The following is a 21090-nucleotide window of genomic DNA, read 5'->3' as shown; positions in this document are numbered from 1 at the left end:
AATAATCACATTATAAAATATTTAAAAAATAATAAAAATGATAGGAATTAAGAGGAATATATAAAATTAAATATAACAATTGTAATAATATTTGTATTTATAAAACCAGTAAGTTAGATGTTTTAAAAAAGGTTTACAAAACATTACACAGCATACAAAACCAAAAAAAGAAGTATATCTAATGTAGCTGATCATTTAATAAAATCACAGTATATTACTGATTGCAAAAATAATTTAGAGATTTTGGAAGTTTGTAATAATGATAAAAGAAGGAATGTATTCAAGAAATATTACACTTACAAATATAAAATGATGAACCATATAAATGATGATTTAATTAAAAACATAATTGAAATACAATAATGGCAATAATAATAGAAAAAAGGAAAATACTAGGTTTTAAATATTACATCTTTCCAGTACTGGACAGCAGAATTTTCATGTACATCCATAATAATTTTCAAAATTTTGACAAATTGAGAAATTATAAATATGTAATTATAGAATTCAATACCAACTAAAGGTACAGGATCCTGTGAACATCAATTATTGAAATTAATATGGTAATTAAAACTTATCTAAATATTGTATTTTGGTTTTTACATTTCATATAATGTTATTTTATGGTGTTTTTTTTTTAGAGTGATAGAACTTTTGATAGAGATAGCTGTCATTTGTTTTGTTTTGTCATTTAAGATTAGTGAGCACTGGCAAATGATCATGGAAAACTGACGCTGCAACAGTGTTTACAAATTGTGGAAATGTATTTCCAGAATCAATGTTTTCTGTTCGCCAAACGTATAGAGCACGTAATAATTTTTATGCTGCACATAATTGTCAATCAGAGCAACTTATTCGTCGAACTATTGGTAAATTTCAAAAAGCATTCTCTCTACTCAATGAAAACCCAACAAGACAAAGATCTGTACGTACAGATGAAAATATTGATACTGTCAATGATAGTGTTTAAGAAAATCCAAATGTGTCTATTCGTTGCTGTTCTCAACAACTTGGACTTTGTCCTTCTACAACATGTAAAATTTTACATAAAGACCTTGGTCTACACCCATACAAGATGCAATTGGTTCAAGAACTGAAGCTACAAGACCATAATAAGCATCGTTTGTGTGGTGAATCTGATCCACTTTTTTAACAAAAAATTTTGTTTAGTGACAAAGCTCATTTCTGGTTAAATGGTTCTCTCAACCAGCACAATTGCTATATATGGAGTGAGACCAATCCTCAGGAAATTTACAAGTCTCCATTTCATCCTAAAAAATGCACTGTGTGGTGTGGGTTACATGCTGGAGTCATTGTCAGCTCTTATTTCTTTAAAAATGAGACCGGAGTGCACGTTACTGTCAATTGTGCTGTTTACAGATCAATGATCAGTGATTATTTGTCTCCAAATTTGCATGAGATCGACCTGCAACAGTTTTGATTTCAACAGGATGGTGCCACATCTCATACTGCTACCAAAACAATCAATTCATTGAAACAACAATTTAGCAACAAAATTATTTCACAAAATGGTCCAGTAAATTGGCCTTCAAGATCATGTGACCAGTGGATTATTTTCTTCGGGAATATATGAAGTCTCTGGTTTATGCTGATAACTCAGCATCAATTGACGCTGTGGAAGTAAACATAACTTGTGTAATTAACGAAATATATCTCTGATTACTTGAAAAAGTAGTTGAAAATTGGATGATCAAATCCGGTTCATCAAAGCTAGTAACAAAGCTTGAAAGTTACCTTTCAGATAAAAACAAAATTGGCTTCAAACTTACTTTATTATGTGCTTTATTTCAATTCAAAGTTCTATCACTCTAAAAAAACACCCATTTTATATATATATATATATATCCTCTTTATTAATACTAATATAAAAAATTTAAACAAAAGTAAAACTGAAAGTAAAAAAAATATACAGCTCACACAATCCAGCTTATTATTATTATTTATTTATTTATTTTTTTGTTATTTATATGTTTATATATCTTGCACAACCTGAACTGATACGCGAAGATGTGGTATTGATGTACTTCTTGTTTGTAGAACACTCACAAACCAGCCAATATGAAATGCATAGCTTACTGTAACTTTTTTTTTATGAACAATCTGTCATATGAAACAAATGATAATAATGAACCTACTGCTATTCAGTGGTAATTATAAATAAATATATAAATATAGACATTTATGGGGATTTGTGTTTTACATTCAATGAAAGCTGTAGAGGTCTTTAATGTGTTTTTCATAAAATTACAAGGTATTTATATATATTTTATTTTGGTCTTTGTATACTTATACTTATGGATCTGTACCGTTTTAGCTTGTACAATCTATTCAAATCATATTAAGTATGCTGTAAATATGATAAGTTAAACATAACATTGAGTATGATTATTACTTTGAAATGATCAGAATGATTGTATAGGATTTTTTTTTCTGTACATGACATTTTGAACACATAAATATTTTACAACATTACACTAAGAAATATTAAACTTATGAAAAAGTTTAATTTAAATAAAAATTATCAGAAGATAGATTAGAGACATTTAAATTAAAAAAAAAAAGAAAATGCTAAAGGGAATATACTTAATTTTAGTTAATATTTATACATGTATTTATTTTTTAAATAGTGAAAGAGGAGCTAAAAAACCAAGAAGTGGTGATAAAGATTATGGAAGTACTCGTGGATTTTATAGTCTTATAGCAAATATGGAAAGAATTTTTATTCCGGGACCAACAGATGAAGATCTTATATTTTATGTAAGGCTCATTCCTTTAAAATATTTCAAATTATTATCACTTAGCTTATTCATAAATACTTTCCCACTGACGTTTATCTACCATTTCTAGCTAACTAGAAATTATGGTCAATATACAACTGGGAAAAAAATATTAACTTTGTGGATATGTGTTTTTACGTAAGTGACTGATCTACAGAATGGGGGTATGAAGTCTGTTGGTTAATTGAATTATGAGTTGGTAAAAACAAACTTTATTGGGTTTAAAAAAGTAGTCATCCTTTATGAAATAAGTACTGGTATCATATTTAGGAGTTCCAGTGAATCAGTCCCGGATTTTTAAAATTATAACAGTGACAACCATTGGCATCAGGATATCCTGAATATCCTTGATGTTTAGATGTTCCATTGAATCCTACATACTTTCTGGATGTATGGGAGATATTTGGGTGACATTCAACAATCCTTGAAAAGTAGAAAGTCCCTGATGGATTTATTTTATGTATAATAAAAATAAGATGAATATTAATATATACTAGGAAAAACTTGGGCCTATGGCTTGCCATGGAGATGTTTTTCCAATTGTAACTAAATAATGTTCATAAATTTAGAGTACTAACAACAAAAACTTTTACAATGAAAAGTTTCAAAATCCTGAACATTTTTAGCTGTTTCTTGAGTTGTGATTTTTTTAACACAGCTCTAACTCAATATTTTCCTTTTTCATCCTCAAAACACAAATGTAATTTTAGATAAATCGTTCTTATCAAGAAGTACTGAACTATTCATTCATTCATTAGAATGAATGAATAGTTCGTGTGCTGCATGCAGCTGCTTGGTGCACCACCATTAGTCCGCTCTGCACCAGTAGCAGCTAAAATAAAAATGTGAATACATAAAAAACAAACTCTTGCACCATCCTTTTTTCTGGGAAAATTGTGTACAGACAGTTTTGTAGATCTGCATCTTTTAATCACAGCTTTAAAGGGAAATAGGTAAATTGTTTTGCTTCTAACTTCCTAGGATTTTCAATATTATTTAGCTTTTGTTATCAGTTAATGAATATGTACGTCATTTAACAAAATGGGGATAATTAAAAATTTTTATTTCATTTTCTCATAACATCCATTTATATTATTGAAGAATCAGTTGCGGAACTTTCTGCATTTTTTAGTCAACTAATAGCAGGTATTGCAATTGTCTTATATTGTTTATTATTTCATAATTGGTGTTTATTTATTTAAAAATGTGTAAACTATCAGCAATTATATTAAAATAATGTAATTGCTATAATACATTAATTAGTTATTTTATTTTAATAATTGTGTTTAATTCACAAATGACCTGCAATTACTGCCATAAAAATCATTTACATAACCTAACAAATGTAACATAACCTATATTCATATTCTACTGTTATGTCCGATTGAGTTTTAGGAAGCACAAATGTCACAGCCTGAGAATGTGCTTGGGGTATTGCAATCAAATTTCATGATGATGCCTTTAGGTTAATCAAGAAATTATTAATACCAGATCCTAAGATTTTTCTTTGTGAAATGATACTTTGTATTAATTTGTATTTTATCTAAACCACTAATAAGTTTACCTCATTTCATACTTAATTTTGATTATTCACACAACAAACTAATAATGTTATCCAGCAACACTCCAGAAAACTGCTTCCCGTGGTATTACTGAATGAGATGCCTTGATAATTTGCAATATCATAGAGAAACCTTTTTTACACAATGTAGTGCTTAAAACTAATCTGGTATTTGTTCCTTTCCTTTTCATGGATCTTGTTATATATTTCCAGTAACATCTGAATGTAAGATAATAGCCCATTCTTCAAACCCTAAGGTATATCATCCTCGTTTGAATATCACTGCTGGACATTTTTATAACCATGAGGAGTTCTCTAATGTTATTGGACTTATCTACTTTGATGTTATTGGCATATTTTGCTAGAAAGGTGGGACAGTATTAGCTATATTTATTGTGTTTCCCAATATTCTGTATTTCAGAAATTAAGTACTAATGAAAATAAATCTTATTTATCTTGAGATGTGAACAAAACGTAAAGTTTGTTAATTAGAAACTTCAGTTCGTTATTACTCTAGGATTTGTAGTTATGCCTGAATATCAAATCAGAAAGAGATGTTACTGCTTACAGAGGGAGTATTTTATATAAGATAGAAAAGGAAAGTTCTTACAAGACCTTTCATTCAGAGGTAATATTGTTAAAGAGGAATGATAGTCTAGATGTGTGGTGTTTATTATATAGAATTACATTGTTAAGATGAAAATAATATAAACAATATTGTCAAAATCATTTTTAACTTCTTTACGTTTCCTCCAAATTGAAACTAACATTACACCATAGGTAATGAAAGTGAGATATCTTGTCTAAGACTTGTTATTGAGTACAATCTTTGATTGATTAGGATATTTACCTGTAATATCATAATTTTTGTTATATGAGTAAAAATCTTAAAGTTATATTCTATCCACAATTTATTTGTGTATACCAATCTTTAAAGATCATTTACAAAATTTACAAAAATCACCAAATCATCTGCCAATCAAGATTATCACCAGATATGAAAATTAAATTCTGTAAACCTATAGGTGTTCCTATTAATTTGTGTAGAAGTAATTTGTTACTACAAAGGAGCAGAGTGGAAGTATCCAAGTGGCAGAGTCAAGATTTTGCAGAGAAAGTTAAAGACTGCTAACAATCAGGTCAGTTTACACAGTGCAGATGTACGTGCTGATTTAAATATTTATAGATTAGACAAGAGAATCACAGATTACTCCAATCAGTTAGCAGCATCATTTAGAAAGGATATCAAAATGAAAGACTCCATAAAAGGTTTAGTATTATACTTAGCAAGGAGAAAAGAAAGTTGGACAGCCGCATAGATGATAGTAATATCAGGAATAAATAATTATTTAAAAATCACTAAAACCTTACTGAACTACAATGATGATATTCCTCATGTTGCAATTTATGATCATATTTTTTTGTATCTGATTTTTTTTAAATATTGAAGTCTCCAAAAATATATGTTTAGTTTGTAATCTTGGTGGAAGAGGTGGAATCCCAAAATTATTTTAAATAATTATGTATTTATGTTTTTTTTTAGGCAAAATTTAACAGAGATAAAAATTTTGGAATTCGTTACCAATTTTCTTTACCTGAAGTCAATCCATGTTATATACCAACATATTCATGGCAGTTTACTGAGTGGGATAAATGTTCAGATGCTTGCGGTGGTGGACAGCAGGTAAGTCTAATACAAATTTATTTATATATCCATGATGTGTATAAAAATATTTCTGGAAATTTTTTTTCCTTTTAAAGATTTGATCAGCTAGGTTTAATAGTGGTAGAAAAGTAAAGGCAAATTACATATTGGAAAGAATGAAATGAGTCTATGCACAATACTTGTTAACTTTTTATACATGTATGAGTGAGTGAGTGAGTGAGTGAGCAAGTGAGTGAGTGTGTGTGTGTGTGTGTGTGTGAACAGCAGAACTTCTTTATAATTAACAAAACCCCTGTGAATTTATTTATTATAACCAGTATTAAAAAATTTATGTTTTCAAGTATTTTAAAGTAAAAAAGTTGTTTTTTTCAATTTTATGAAAACTGCCTCCAGGCTGATGCAAAAATTTGGCAACAATTAAAGTATAACAATCTTCAAATGCCTGAGCCATATTTATTAAAATGATCAAAACAATGTTTTTAATATTTTATTTAATGAAAAATAGAAATGTTAACTGACTGTGACAGATGACTTTAAAAGTGCTATTCTTTTAAAATATTGTGGTGTAAATAATCATCGTATAATAATAGGAGTTAATAAGTTGTACATAAAATATAATCATTTTGTTGAGTGTGTGTATAATGTTGCACTAGTTTGTGATGAAAAGGCATACATTAATTTACACTTTACATTAACTGACTAATTTTTTTCTTATGTCTGTGATTCAATAGAGGCACTAGTTGCAGTCTCTTTTAGCGAAATGAAACTGGTGACTTACAACAGTATAATTTGTTTCTTTTCCATTATAAAGAGTGAAATGGATACTACTCATGCTTCCATTAATTTTTGGTACTAACCAACCTACAAACAAATAGCACAAATACATGCTCAAATAGATATATTCAAATGTTGCAGATATATACAGTTATTACCAAATAGCTGGTATGATTAAAAACAAATGGTAAATAGAAATAGAATAATTAAAAACAGTTACATAATTAGTCACGGTTACGACTAAATTATTAACTTGTGTTATTCACTTTGAACAGCTGTTTAATAATAAAATCATCTGTTTTTAATGATTTTTATTAGCTACTTTGTTTTTATTTGAAAGCCACCATTTTGTTTTTATAAATCCTAGAAGATGGAAATTTCCACAAAAAAATTTTAGAACTTTCATTAAAAGGTCTGTAAAGTTTCAATAGAATCAATAGGGGAATGAGCGAGCGATACTAAATAAAAAATGTATTCATGAGACACAGTGTATGACTTGCATATCACTGAAAATAGTTCTTTTAATTGTTTACACCATTATTGTGTAATGATTATAACAAAATTTTAATTTTGGTAAGGAGAAGGTGAACCCGACAGACAAAGCAGCCATTTGTGTATTTTTTGTAATCCTTTAACGATGCTTAATCCAAATCTGAAATCAAAATCACAATCTTAGAGAAAAAGTGTTCACACACACACACACACACACACACACACACACACACACACACACACACACACACACACACACACACACACATTATATATATATATATATATATATATATATATTGAATTCAGTAATGAACTGTTGATTCATTGAAAGCAGTTAATTTGTCCATACAATTTTTTTCTTCAGTCCGTATGGCAGAAATTGTTCAGTCCATAATTATCTAAAGATTAATACAAGTAAATAAAGTGTTCCTGTTTTATTTAAAAATTATTTAAATTTATTTGTTTCTATTTAGAAAGCAAGACCAAGATGTATAGAAGATAGAGGTGGTGTTGTTGAAAGTGTATATTGTGAAGACCTGAAAAAACCAGATGATGTTGTTCGTTCATGTAATGAATTTCCATGCCTTCCCAAGTAAGTGTAAATTTTGATATATAGATGTTATGTCAATAACAAGCGTCTTGGGCCACGGATACAAGAAGCAGGCATGAATAGCACATAAGTATAACACTACAGATTTGCAGTTTTCATCCATAAAAGAAAATATAATAATTTTTTTTTACTCTTATTTTTTCTAGTTTTTCTTAACTTTGGTAGGAAATAGCTTCAGGAATTAATATGTAGGCCTTTGTGTTAACAATTAACTGTGAATGTAAATAATAATTTTAAATTATAAAAATATTTCAGTATTATATTAATAAATGAACAATACATTTTTATTAGTAAACAGGACTTAAGTCTCTTTATTACATACTCGTACATAATCTACATTTTTGATAGTAGTTTGGGTACAGTAAATAGATATGTTTTCAGTCTCATAATGTACAATAACAAAAATCTTGGCCAAAAATACTATATTAATATAGATGGTTTATAAGATAATAAATTTCATTTACTTCAGTTTGTTATTTGGTAAAGATTCTTTTTTTGAATAAGTCCAATCCAAATCTTGTTGTCCAACTTGGTTTCACAACACCTACAATGTCATGGAGGACCATTCTGAAAATTGAAGTATGTGAAATAAAGTTGGATAACAACAACTGAAGTCATGGTATCAGATTTAAAACAAGATAAAAAATCTGGTTTGATCACTAAAGTTATAATCACACTACAGTCAAATTATAGTTTTTAGTAGTAGACCCTAATTATCTGACATGTAAGAAGGAGAGTTTGCAGAAAATTCAATAAAGTTCCAGTGAAGTTCAATGTAAAGTTGACAATATGGAAGTGGAAAAAATATAACAAACTAGCAAGTAAACCAAAAATAATAAAACTGAATTGACAATCTGTACATATATCACCACCTAAGATGTTACTAGTTAAAAACAGATATTACTTAGGTTCAGTGCACTTCCAAGCTGAAGATGGAAAACATTTTGAACATTTCTTGTAGAATTGTATGATTTCAAAATATGTTGTATTAAATTCATCACTGAAAATAATTATTAAATTTTAAAATTAAATATTGCGATAAAAGTAAATGAATATCAGTTTACCTATTTAATTTGTAGTTGTGTTTAAAACTATTATTATTATTACTGTCAGTGTTATTTATTATTGTGAAGGCTTTTATTATTAGTGTTTGAACAATTAATTACAACATTAGATATCTAAAGTCTGTTATCAAGGAAGTAGAAAATAAAAAACTTACAATGGAACATTTCACCTTGTTTTATTACTAATTCAATTTTTCCATATCAATTAAGTAGTAATTTTGCAATTATGTAAATCATCACTTTTCTTATATGTATATACAGAAGGGCATCTGTGAATAATACACATATCTATATATACAATAATACACAGATCTACACATACAAGATGCTCAGATTCACTCCACATTCTGTTCAGATACAAATGGCCTGCCAGGTGACTTCCCCTTTAAGACACTGCCGGTTTGCTTAAATTGATTAAACCAATTGAGTACCATTTTATTCAAAGGCTCAGTACTGCTATATTCACATTGATAACTACACTGAACTGTGATAGCCGATCTTATTTTGATAAACCAAATCATACACTGAGCTTTCTGCTGTGGTGTCATCATGACTGAAAGTGAGACTGCCAACCAGGTACGCAGTAAAGGCCACACAGCGGTACCAACCGCGATAAATATTTTCGATTAAATACTTAATAATATAATGAACATAAATATGAAAACAAGTTGTTTTTAACAGATTCCGTTATTCCATTATGATTTTTTTGGAACTGAGTTCTTTTATAAGCACTGTATATTGTAACATTTCTTTATAAAGGAAGTAAATGTTTTTGCAAAAAGTTATTAAAAAATTTGTAATTAATAAAAAAATTATAATACATGATTTTTTTATCAAATAAATGAATACAGTATACTTTCAAGAGAGGTAGTAATTTTATTTATTGATTTACCATTCTGAGATATAACTCTATACACTAATGACTACACACTATCCTATTGACATATTTAATAGTTCAGAGGTGTGTGCTACTGATCGTTTAATTCACATGGGAGGTACTAAAACAAGTGTGACTACCGTTGAATGCATCATCATAAACAGTAAGAATGACTAAGGTGAATAGCATAAATCAATAAAATAATATACCTGTATTTTGTGAAAAACAACACATTATTAAAGTGCAAATACACTCTGTCTATGCACTAGTGGAAAAATGTTTTTTAACAGACATCAAAAAATGGAAGAGGTTCTCAATTTGACCCATATCTATGATTATATGATATTTTTTAGCGATGTTCATGTATAATTTTATGACAGCTAGATATATTTAAACCATTCCTTTTTTTCTGAAAAGGAATGTTTCCCTCTTTCTAGAAATTCAGCAGTATGTGTATAATATCTATCTCTCTGCCAGTGATTTATCATTATGTGGTTTATTTAGTACTTTTTTAGTTCCAAATTACAGAAAGCTAAACCTTGTAAGCTGCTCTACTCGACTTACAGCAACATAAAGTTGGCCTTTCGAAAAACGTTTTTGCCTTAATTGAGTTTAGTCCCTTGTAATTTTTCTATTGTCACGGTCCAGTTTAAAGGAATTAATTTATTAAAGGATTAATGGTTCTCCTTTAGTAGCATGAAATGTTAAACTGACAGGTGCAATCATAATCATCTGCATTTTTCACACGATTACTTTACGGTTTTGTCATCTAATTGAATTAAAACACCATCTGGCTGTGTTCTCCATCTTCTAACTGGTCTCTTATAAAAATTGGCCATTTGAACTTCTTGACTTTACCCACAGCTCTGTTACAAAAATGTCACTGACATCTTATGACACAACATTAGTTGCCACCTCTTAGCTAATTTTACTGCATGTAAAAAAAAAAGAAGACCACCACAATTGTTGACGTCAATTGTAATTACATCATGGTGGTTTTCTCCCGTATGTAGCGGCTCCCCAAGATTTGTTAATCGCAACAATATTATACTTTCAGTATGTAGTACACAAAATTTCTGTCAGTTTTAATTCAATTCAAAAAGGAGTAGATTATCAATTCAATTCGTATTTGTATACTTTTTTATATTTGTCTGAGCATAACTTTTGATAGAATCAAATTTTCATTCTTTTTTAAATGTTAAATAAGTTGCTAACGGTGGTCCCATTCCATTTGTTAATTCTATTAGACCAATGGAAAAAGTATCGGACAAAAAATGATTTTGTTTTGTTACAATAGAATGTACTTTTCTCTTACGAGCAGTCTGTTTTGAAGGCATGCTCATATTTCATCTTTGATGAATTAAAAATTAAAAAAAAAAATTTAAAAAACAGATTCCAAAAGAAATGAAGATTTCAGCGAGATGAAACATCACTCACTATTATATAAGGACATGGTAAATTTTAATTGAAAAATTTCCAGATCATTGGGTAATTCATACAGGAACTATAATAGCCCTATTTGTTTTGTATGTATTATGCATGTACATCCTTTTTTTGCATTTTTTTTTTTTTTCTACAGCTGTAATATAACATTTGAATTACATGGCTAGAACCTGTACTATAATGGGGGTCGTTATGTTTCAGGTGTTTAACCATTCAAAAGCCTACTCTTTTCAACCACTGACCAATCAGAGACGGATATTGGTTAATGTATCAGCTGTTTTTTTACTTTGATTTTAATTTGATTTAATAGTTAGCAAGCAGTGGCTAATTTGAAAGTACACCAATAGGTAACTAAATTTTTATGCTACACTGTTTATCCATTTGTTAATTATGTTGGATTCTGAGGAAGAAATATCTTTAACAACAATCAATATTAAAGTAAAAGGCAGAACTTATGAGTAATAACATACTGCCATAAGTTATACTAATAACACCCCAAGCAGGGATCAGCAATTTTTATTTTATTATATAGCTTTTTTTATATTAGTTGTGGGAATTATTTTTAATAGCTTTATACAAGCGTATCGAATAAAGTTTTTCTTAAAAATGATTAGTATGAGAATGATTGATGTATCATATAATTTCAGATGGTGGGTTGGATCATGGTCTGAATGTATCTGGGTGGGAAAAGAAGAACTCAGATATCGTGCTGTACTGTGCATGAGAACACGGGATCCAAGTAGTTTACGTAATGAGGTAAAACTACTATATAATTTACTTTAATTTTGATATTGTTCTAGTTGAAAGGAATTAGGATTTTAAATATTACAATATATTATTTATATATTGAATAGGAACTTTTTTTTTTAAATCTACATGATATTGATTTTAGTTTTAATTTACAACCGAATAAACAGTCTATTTTTTGTAATGGAATTTTACAGTAAAGTTTTTCTTGCTATTAGGCAAACAAAAATGTACAAAATATTTTTATTATAATACTGCTGTATTTTTTTTTATATTAATGTAAAATTAATACAAAACTGACTTTCAATTGGATTTTGAGAATTAACCAGTTGACATTAGGTTCTATATAAAAGAACTATTCTAGTATGTACTACAAAAACTCATATTCTCTCTGAACAATAGACTTAAAAATTAAGCATTAAATTGAAACTGAATTAATGGTGAAAATTAAAATAAGTACAAATTGAAATTATTGATCCACATCCTCGGTAAATTTTTATTATCACCATTTCCTTTATCAGACATGACATTTCTTTAGTCTCACAAATATGTGCCTAACATATTTTAAAATGATACTTATTTGATGTTTATTATGAATACCATTTTTTTTATATTTAATAAGATTCAAGTCAATGAATTCACTTAAGTAGTAAAATATAAGTAAGACTTCTGTAAGTTTTTTTAATGCCTTTTCAATGGCTTTCAATTAAACTTCTATGTAATTTTTTTACTTTATTTTCTCTGTAAAAAGTAGGTAATTCTAAATTGGAGTTATTTATTTTTTCAAAGAAAACTTCTTCTGTTCATCCTTACCTGAAATAAGTTTTTCTCAGATAACGTGCAATTTTGTAATGAGAAATCACACTTTTTATTTAAATGTTTTTTTTAACATCATTGTACATTGTATAATATTGAATTATTACATCATATGTAAACTGATATCATTCTCATATTTAAAGCACTTTAATTGAAATATAAATTCAAAAAAATTAGTTGGAAGACTTAGGGAAAAAACATAATACATGTTCTTGTATTCCTGGAAGGTACTATAACTTATAAAGCTGTACTTATGTATATAAGTTATGATAGACTTATTTCAGTAACAGTCTACCATTCATTCTACTTTTGTTATGTTCTCAGAATTCAGTAAAAAATAATACACATTGTTGCGCTCATACTCTGTAGCAATATCATTTTTGTGCATTTCTTGGAAGTAATTCTAATTACTTTAAATTATCATTAATCAAATTATATTGGAATATAAAAATAATATATCTGATTTTGTTAAATATATTTATTGTGAGTATCACTTTCTTTATTGGATAATAACAGTAATGTATTTATTTTTTTGTTTTTTATGAAGATTCCTTTTTTTTACTATTGATTTTATAAAGTTAACACACAATGATGAAGGTATTGTACTTTAAACCTTAAAAAGGTTTAAATAAAAATATAGAATAAATTTAACCTTTAAAAACCTAACTAAAAAAAAAATAATATTTTCTTAATTCTTCTTTAGATTTCTATTTTTGATATCGATACCAAATTAAGCATTATTAAATTGCTGCTAGTGGTTAGTTCTATCATTTGTTGCTGGGTTCTAAGGGACAAAATTGAAAGAAAACTGGAAAGTATTACCTGTAATATTGATTTTTTTAAAATAACATACGACTGGAATTATGTGAATTGGTTATTAATTATTTAAAATAGCACAATACCTTAATCATTGTGTCTTAACTTTATAAAATCAATAGTAAAAAAAAAGGAATCTTCATAAAAAACAAGAAAATAAATACATTACTGTTATTATACAATAAAGAAAGTGATACTCACAATAAATATATTTAGCAAAATCAGATATATTATTTTTATATTTCAATATAATTTGATTAATGAGTTCCAAGAATAGAATATTTTTACGTTACTTGTTTAAAAACTATTTTCTATTGCTTAACAAGTTTTTTTTTTTTAACTAATGACAAATTTCTTTAATTGAGTATCAGTTATGTCATTTTGATTAAACCAAAAAAATCATACTGCTTAAGATTCTGCCATTATTCAAATCATATTTATTTGTAAATTTGTTTAGGGATGTCTGTTTTGTTGACATGTAATTCATTCCATCATAAATTATATGTCATCTTTCAGTTGACTGATTTGATATTTTCTACTACTTCTTGTTCACTGCTAATCTCTTAATCACTTTTTTTTTCAAAGTGAGTTTGTATACATACATACTCATTTATTTTTTGTTCTGTTTTTAACATCTGTATATCTGAATGTTTATCAAGTTCATCTGCTCATCTGCCACAGATTTCTCTCCTCTTCTACTTTTGTATTAACAAATGACAGTTTTATCTACCTATATAATTATTATCAACATGCTTTTGTAAAATTTCTTTTCAAAAGCTTTTGTTCTTTTCCTTTCCTGTGACCATATTTTATTACTATAAAATGTTGCACTATACACAAATATTTTTAAGAACATATTTTTAATTCTTATATAATTGCCACTAGCAGACTTCTTTATTTACATTAAAGCTCTCCTAATTTATTCCATGTCATCCTTTGGAATTTTACTATCCAAATAACAAAAATTCTCCCATTTTTGGTATTTTGTGTTTTCATATCATCTTAATATTTCATTCCACATTTTTCTTTCTCTCTTTGTTTGGTACCTTTGTTTTAGTTTTACTTATTTTTAAACTAGATTTCTCTCCCAAAATTTTGACATGTTCTTGTTTGCTCATATTCTACAAGTGCCTTACAGACAATTAGTGACGTGTACTCCAGACACCCTGTTGTTTGTGAGATTCAGTGTGTTATTTCATAAATGACTATATGTAATACAACAGTCAGCTTCTGCTGGATCCCCAGCCATATGGGAATTTCAGGTAATGAGCGCGCAGATAGTGTGCGGCAGAAGAGGCTTGTTTTCAGCCTACTTTTACCAATCGCATTGCTTCTAACAATCTTGTTTGTTTCCTGTAGAGGGTAGTTCACAATGAGTGACAAAGTGAATGTGATAATACCATGAACAATGAACTTCACCCGATGAAGAATGCTGTTTCACTATGTAGCTCCTCAGAAACAACCATGGTAGTTCCTGCAAAAACAACAACCATCGAGAGGAGGTCATTATCAGCTGTTTATGAATATGGCACACAAGGCTCACTCATGTATATCTGATGACACACGCAGATGCACCCCTTTGTGCTCACTGTGATAACAAATGCACCACATCCTTGTGGATTGTACCTGTTATGCGGCATTGCATCGCAAATATAAACTAGGGGCTAATATGCAAACTATTCTAGGGGATAGTGAAATGAAGTTATCTAATATTTTACGATTTCTTTGGGTCGTCTGTTTATATTCAGATATTTGAATTACTGTAGTGTGTTTCAGCTATTTTTGCCATTTGCTGTAAAACACAGCAAATTTAATTATCTTAATTGAGATATATAGTGTAATATATCGTGTTTTTATTTCGATTTTAGCTACAGGTTTTTTCATTTTAAGATGTATTTTATATTGCTGGATTTTAGATTTTAATAAATTTTTAATTGTGAATTTTTAACATCTAGTTTTTTTACATCGTGTCCAGGCATTGATAACATGAAAACGTTTTTCGCCCAGGGAAAAATTCTCCCTGTTCAATATTTATTTGATTCGTGTTCAGTTTTTCCAAAGAATGTCACGTCAATATTCTTATTTTTTCTCAGATAGTTTTCTACTCTCAAATTTTCTCTACATTCCTGAATCGCTTCTTTTATATACATGTTGAAAAATAAATGAACAGGTTACATCCTTGTCTCACGGCTTTCTGAATTATGTCTAACCTTTCTTTACCTTCTCTTTACTTTTGTGACTGCACAGATTATAAGTAATTGTACTTTCCTCATATTTAATTGGATATTATTCTGTTTTACATTATCAGATGATCTGACAGGATCTACAAATAATATGAGAAATAAATTCAGAAATTAATGTGAGGGTTGAAATATCGTTGAACCTGTGCTCTTTCTGAATGTACGTGTATATAAAAATTTAGTTTTAGTGAGAGCTAATTTTTAAAAAATAAATTACAGATATTGAAAGACAGGTATTGTTGTGAGGAAGAAAAACCTGATGCTGTCAGAAGATGCAATGAAACGCTACCAAGATGTGTAGAGAAGCCAACAGCTTGTGACATTAATACTTTAACCGATGAATTTCCAAATATTATGAAGTATGTTGGACACTCAATTTTTATTTTTTATCTTATTTATATTCTTTACTCTAAAAAAAATTAAAGTTCTGTGACTGAATACTGCCACTTGCAAATTCTAAAAATCTAGAACATAATAATTTCTAATTAGAATAAATGATTACAAGGCTGGAGCTTCAAAACCATTATAAGAATATGTATCATATAAATTCATGTAATAATTAATTGTATTTAATGAAGTTTTACTCTTTCAGAGTTAATATCTTAAAAACCATGAAGTACTCTTAAATACTTTTAAGAATTTTGGGGTAATTTTCTAATAAGCTATTTACTGATGATTGTTTTTAACCATATGTATATATATATATATATATATATATATATATATATATATATATATATTTAATAATTAAATTACTGGTTTATATTATCACAGTGTTAATCCTAGTATTGATGTAAATACTCATAGCATGCTGCCTATATATATATTATCTACAACTTCATTTCACAGAAATAAGGAATAGTAGGTTGGGAAAGTACTGCAAGATACTGAAGGTTGCTGCTTATTCCTAGCTTTGTTTAATATGTTTTTATGTTATGTTAAGAAATTCCTTAGAAGACAAAGAGGTTAGCCTAAGGGGAAAGAAAATAAATTGTATAGACATGAAGATAGCGAGCTACATTTTTTATAGGATGTGTAACAGATTTTAAAATGATAAAACTATAATAATTTACAGTATGAGAATGAATTTTAAGAAAACAAATGTAATAAGGACAAGAGGTAATAAATAAGAGTCAATGATTTATATTTATACAAAAAAAAGAAGAATTAAATAAATAATAAATTATCGATACTTAGGTACCATGGTAAATTAATTGCAAACTTGAAAATTAAATTAAAACTTAATAGTAATTTAATAAGTACAAAGATTTATTATGTAGCTAGGTGAAATTAGACTCTAAGCATCTTATGAAACTACTTCTACTTGGTTAACTACTTCTATATGGTTGTGAAACATTAATACAAAACAAAGGAAGAAAGAAAAAACAGCAGAAAAATGAAATGTGGGTATGAAGAAAAATTGAGATTATTAAAAGGACAGTGTACAGAAATGAAGAACTATTATGATATGTTGTTGATATAAGTGTCTTTTACAATCCTACGATAAAACATGAATTTGCTGTAATACTAAATAAAAATAAATAAATTAACAATTACATACATAGTCAAAACAAGAATATAATGTTAGATTTCCTAGGTGTATACATAGGTTTAGTAAAAAATTACAATTGAAAGCAATACAACAATATGCAAAAATTCAAATCATCCTGAACTTAGCCAAACCAATGGTTTTTGATCCACGATACATGAAGCATCATATACAGCAAAATAATGTAAACTAAATTAAGTCAATAAATCAATGTTGAAATAATTGTTAGATAATAATCATTGAAAATTGCAATATATATGTACGTATATATATAAATTCAAACACTTTATCAACATATTAACCACTGTGCTAATAAAATTCAAAAAACAACACTTAACCACCAAACACAGTAACAAAAAAACTTAAAAAAGCGAATTCCAATAAACAGGTCAAACAGAAAACCTGAAAATAAAATATCCAATAATGAGAGTATAGTTGTGTTGTAGTTAAAAATTTTATGGTTGTTAAGAGTGTTGTGTTTTCTAAATTTTTAAGATTTAAATCCCTAACTAAGTCATTTAATTCACCTTGTGATTTAAGATGTGGTTTATTGGAAGATAATTCAAAATCAAAATCATTATTATTTTCTTCAGTACTGCCTGATTCTTCATCGCTGCTTTCAAAACATATATTCACAGGTGGCTCAAGAATTGGAATAATTTCACTGTGAGGTACAGGCCTGATTGCAGATTGCAATGGATATTTTACAGTATATTTAGATCTTTTAGAAATTCCAGACACATTTGTTAAACAAAAGTAACAATCGTTTACATGATCCTTTGGTTCACGCCAAACCATAGGTACATCACCATAGGAGGATGGTTGAAAGGTACAGGAAGATTTGACCTTCCTGTACCTTTCAACTATCCTCCTAAATATACAGAACAATTAGTGCATACTATATGAGGAGCCCATGTCTTATCCTGCTCACCAATTTTACGCTGAAAGTACAAATAATATGCTTTTTTAATTAAAGGTGTAATGTTTTTTCTATATGATTTAAGGTAAACTAACCACATACATAACAAAAGGCATCCTGATCATTTACACAATTTTGAGGCATTATGACACTGCACTGTTAACAAACTTAAGACAGCAATAAGACTGAACAAAATTAATTCATTTTAAATCCAGTGCTTAATACAAACAACACAGCTGCATTGTCAGCTACACGTTTTGACCTGCACAGACATGATTAATCTTGTCCAAGAAGGCTCACTCAGTATTGGATATGATTTCATATGTGACTATGATATGATTTAATTCTTTGTCTAGTATTGTTTATTTATAGCTTACAAATTACGTTAACAAAGTTAAACAATAAAAAATGAGCTAACAAAATACTATATAGGAGCCTAAAATGCTAACTGTATGTTGAAAAATGAAAAAGAATCCTTTAATTAAAAATTTTTTCAGTCTATCTTATCTCCTTTAAGAAATCCCTCAATCAATATACGGATAAGGATTCCCCATCCGCAGTCCGCCCAACGCCGGCAAAAACAGACCATCCCAGTAGAGCCTTCTGCCACTGCTGCGGGCTGCGAAGCCGAGAAGCACCACCGCGACATATCGAACCGCAAAAATGCCCAACTTGGACATTTCGGGACCGCCAGTCCCGTACTTCACAGGGAGCTCCTGAGTAATAGCATTGCCCCCGTTGGCCGACACAAAGTGACATAAGTGAAAGTACCAAAGTATAATGTCGTTGCCCACCCCAGACGTGTGGAGGGGAAATGGATTTTATCCGTTGCTTCATTACTATTATTTCATATATCGATTATTTTTTAATATTTAATTCTCTTCTCTTTTTTATTATTAGTATATATTTTTGGGCAGTTTCTTCTTTTTTTTTCTGGGAGTAGAGCACTTAAAACATTCTTGATGTAATAAGTAAATTACGTATTTAAGTCTAAATAAAATATTTATTTATTCATTTATATTTTAAAGACTTTTTCCTTATTTATTTTTCTGTAGATATTTTTCACGATTAAACTCTTTGAACTATAGAAAATCTGAGTTAAGAGAAGTTTGACTATGTTTTATTAGTTAGTTAACTATGTTCTATTAGTTAGTTAATAATTAATTATGAATAAAACAAACATTTTTTTCACAGCTTTGATGATTTAAAATTAAATTTTGTCAGTGATGAAATGGATAATGAAAAGAATGAAAATAGTAATAAAAATAAAGTAAAATCTGAAGATACAATTATTGATCAAATGCCAAAACAAGATGATAAATTAAAAGATACAGAACTTGAATTTGATAATTCTGATGATGAAGTTGGTTACAATGAAAAACCATCTAGAATAAAGGAAAATATTGTTAATAAATATAACAGTAGTGTAATTAATATTTCAGAATTGAAAGAAGATTTAAAAAATAAACGAGGTATGCCTCATCATTTTAAAAATGTTTATCCAGTTATTAAAAAAGATGCTTTGGCAGCTGAACATTTAAGGAAATCTGCTTCATTAAAAGATTCACCTAGAAGAATGGGTTTGAAACGATTACACGAGATCGAGGCTGCTCCACGTAAAAGTGTAGTAAAAATTTCTAATAGTAATACTACTTATTCAGGAGTCAGCTCTCTCAGCAATAGTAATAAAGTTGTTAAAAATCAAGGAGTTGGTGGTTTTGGAAAATCTTCTGATGTTCATCTCACATCACCTTCACTGTCTACTAGATTCAATATACTTCGTGCATCAGTAAATAATAGAACATCTTTTACTGGAACTCCTACACTAGTTTCTGTTTTCTCAAGTGCCAAGCTAAACACTATATTTGCTGGTGCTTCTGGTGCTGTTTCAGCTCACGTTACTTGTTCGACACAGGATCCTTGTGTACGAACCGAATGTCCGATTTCTGCCGGATTAAAATGCCTACCAGCTTCACAGCCGCTTCATAAAGTTCTTGATCAAATTATTTTAAACATGTACAAAATAGCTGTTATTCCTATAGTTTGTGAAAAACATCTCCATAGGCCTAGCGATCTAGATTATCAGTCTTTCCAAGAAACATCTATTTGGTCGGTTGGAGCTGAGGCTAACAGAACGATATTAATCGGTGAATCTGCTCTGCAATTCATTCTAAATGCTAGAAAAAATATGTCTCAGATACCTTTTGTTTACCATGCTGAAAACTAATTGAATCCGGAAGTTCTTAACGGTTAATGTATGTACATTTCATATGCGTATTTATAGCATTCAGCTATAAAAAAAGATACTATTTTAGTGCTATAATTTATAATACTACAAACGCACACTTTATGTATAATTTAAAACATTATAAATATAATATTTTGCATGTAAATTGTTTAAAAACATACTTTTTAGTTATTCAATCATTTTGTAAACAAATGTATATTTATAAAAAAATAGATTTTATTTTAATGCAATTACGTTTATTTCTTTTAGTAACTATCATCTATCAGTCATTAACAAATATTCACTAATATTTTAATGAACTCAAGCAGTAAGACAGTAGCCACGCGATTGGACGTACACAATTGGTTGATACAAGAAAACCTTCGCTGCAAATTTGTTACAGTTAAAAAAGTATTAATTCATAACATATATGTTATTAATTGGATACATTGGATAATGGCATAATGAAATAATAAAAGTATTTTATT

At 28.5% G+C, this 21090-nt stretch overlaps 1 protein-coding gene across 1 annotated transcript in view; it reads left to right on the top strand.

Moving 5' to 3' along the window:
* LOC142326957 (uncharacterized) overlaps positions 1-20602 on the top strand; it is an 86564-nt gene extending 65962 nt beyond the window's left edge. The window contains exons 21-29 of the mRNA XM_075369690.1: positions 774-925; positions 2059-2168; positions 2649-2778; positions 5385-5633; positions 5903-6043; positions 7768-7886; positions 11936-12044; positions 16127-16266; positions 19570-20602. Coding sequence (XP_075225805.1) covers positions 774-925; positions 2059-2168; positions 2649-2778; positions 5385-5633; positions 5903-6043; positions 7768-7886; positions 11936-12044; positions 16127-16266; positions 19570-20602 — 2183 coding nt within the window. The remainder of the gene's footprint in view (positions 1-773; positions 926-2058; positions 2169-2648; positions 2779-5384; positions 5634-5902; positions 6044-7767; positions 7887-11935; positions 12045-16126; positions 16267-19569) is intronic.
* Positions 20603-21090: the final 488 nt, after the last annotated feature.

Source organism: Lycorma delicatula, chromosome 6 (genome assembly GCF_047948215.1).
Source record: "Lycorma delicatula isolate Av1 chromosome 6, ASM4794821v1, whole genome shotgun sequence".
NCBI classification, from domain to species: domain Eukaryota; kingdom Metazoa; phylum Arthropoda; class Insecta; order Hemiptera; family Fulgoridae; genus Lycorma; species Lycorma delicatula.
Note: the sequence above shows the minus strand (reverse complement) of the source record. Positions and strands in the feature narration are given on the sequence as shown.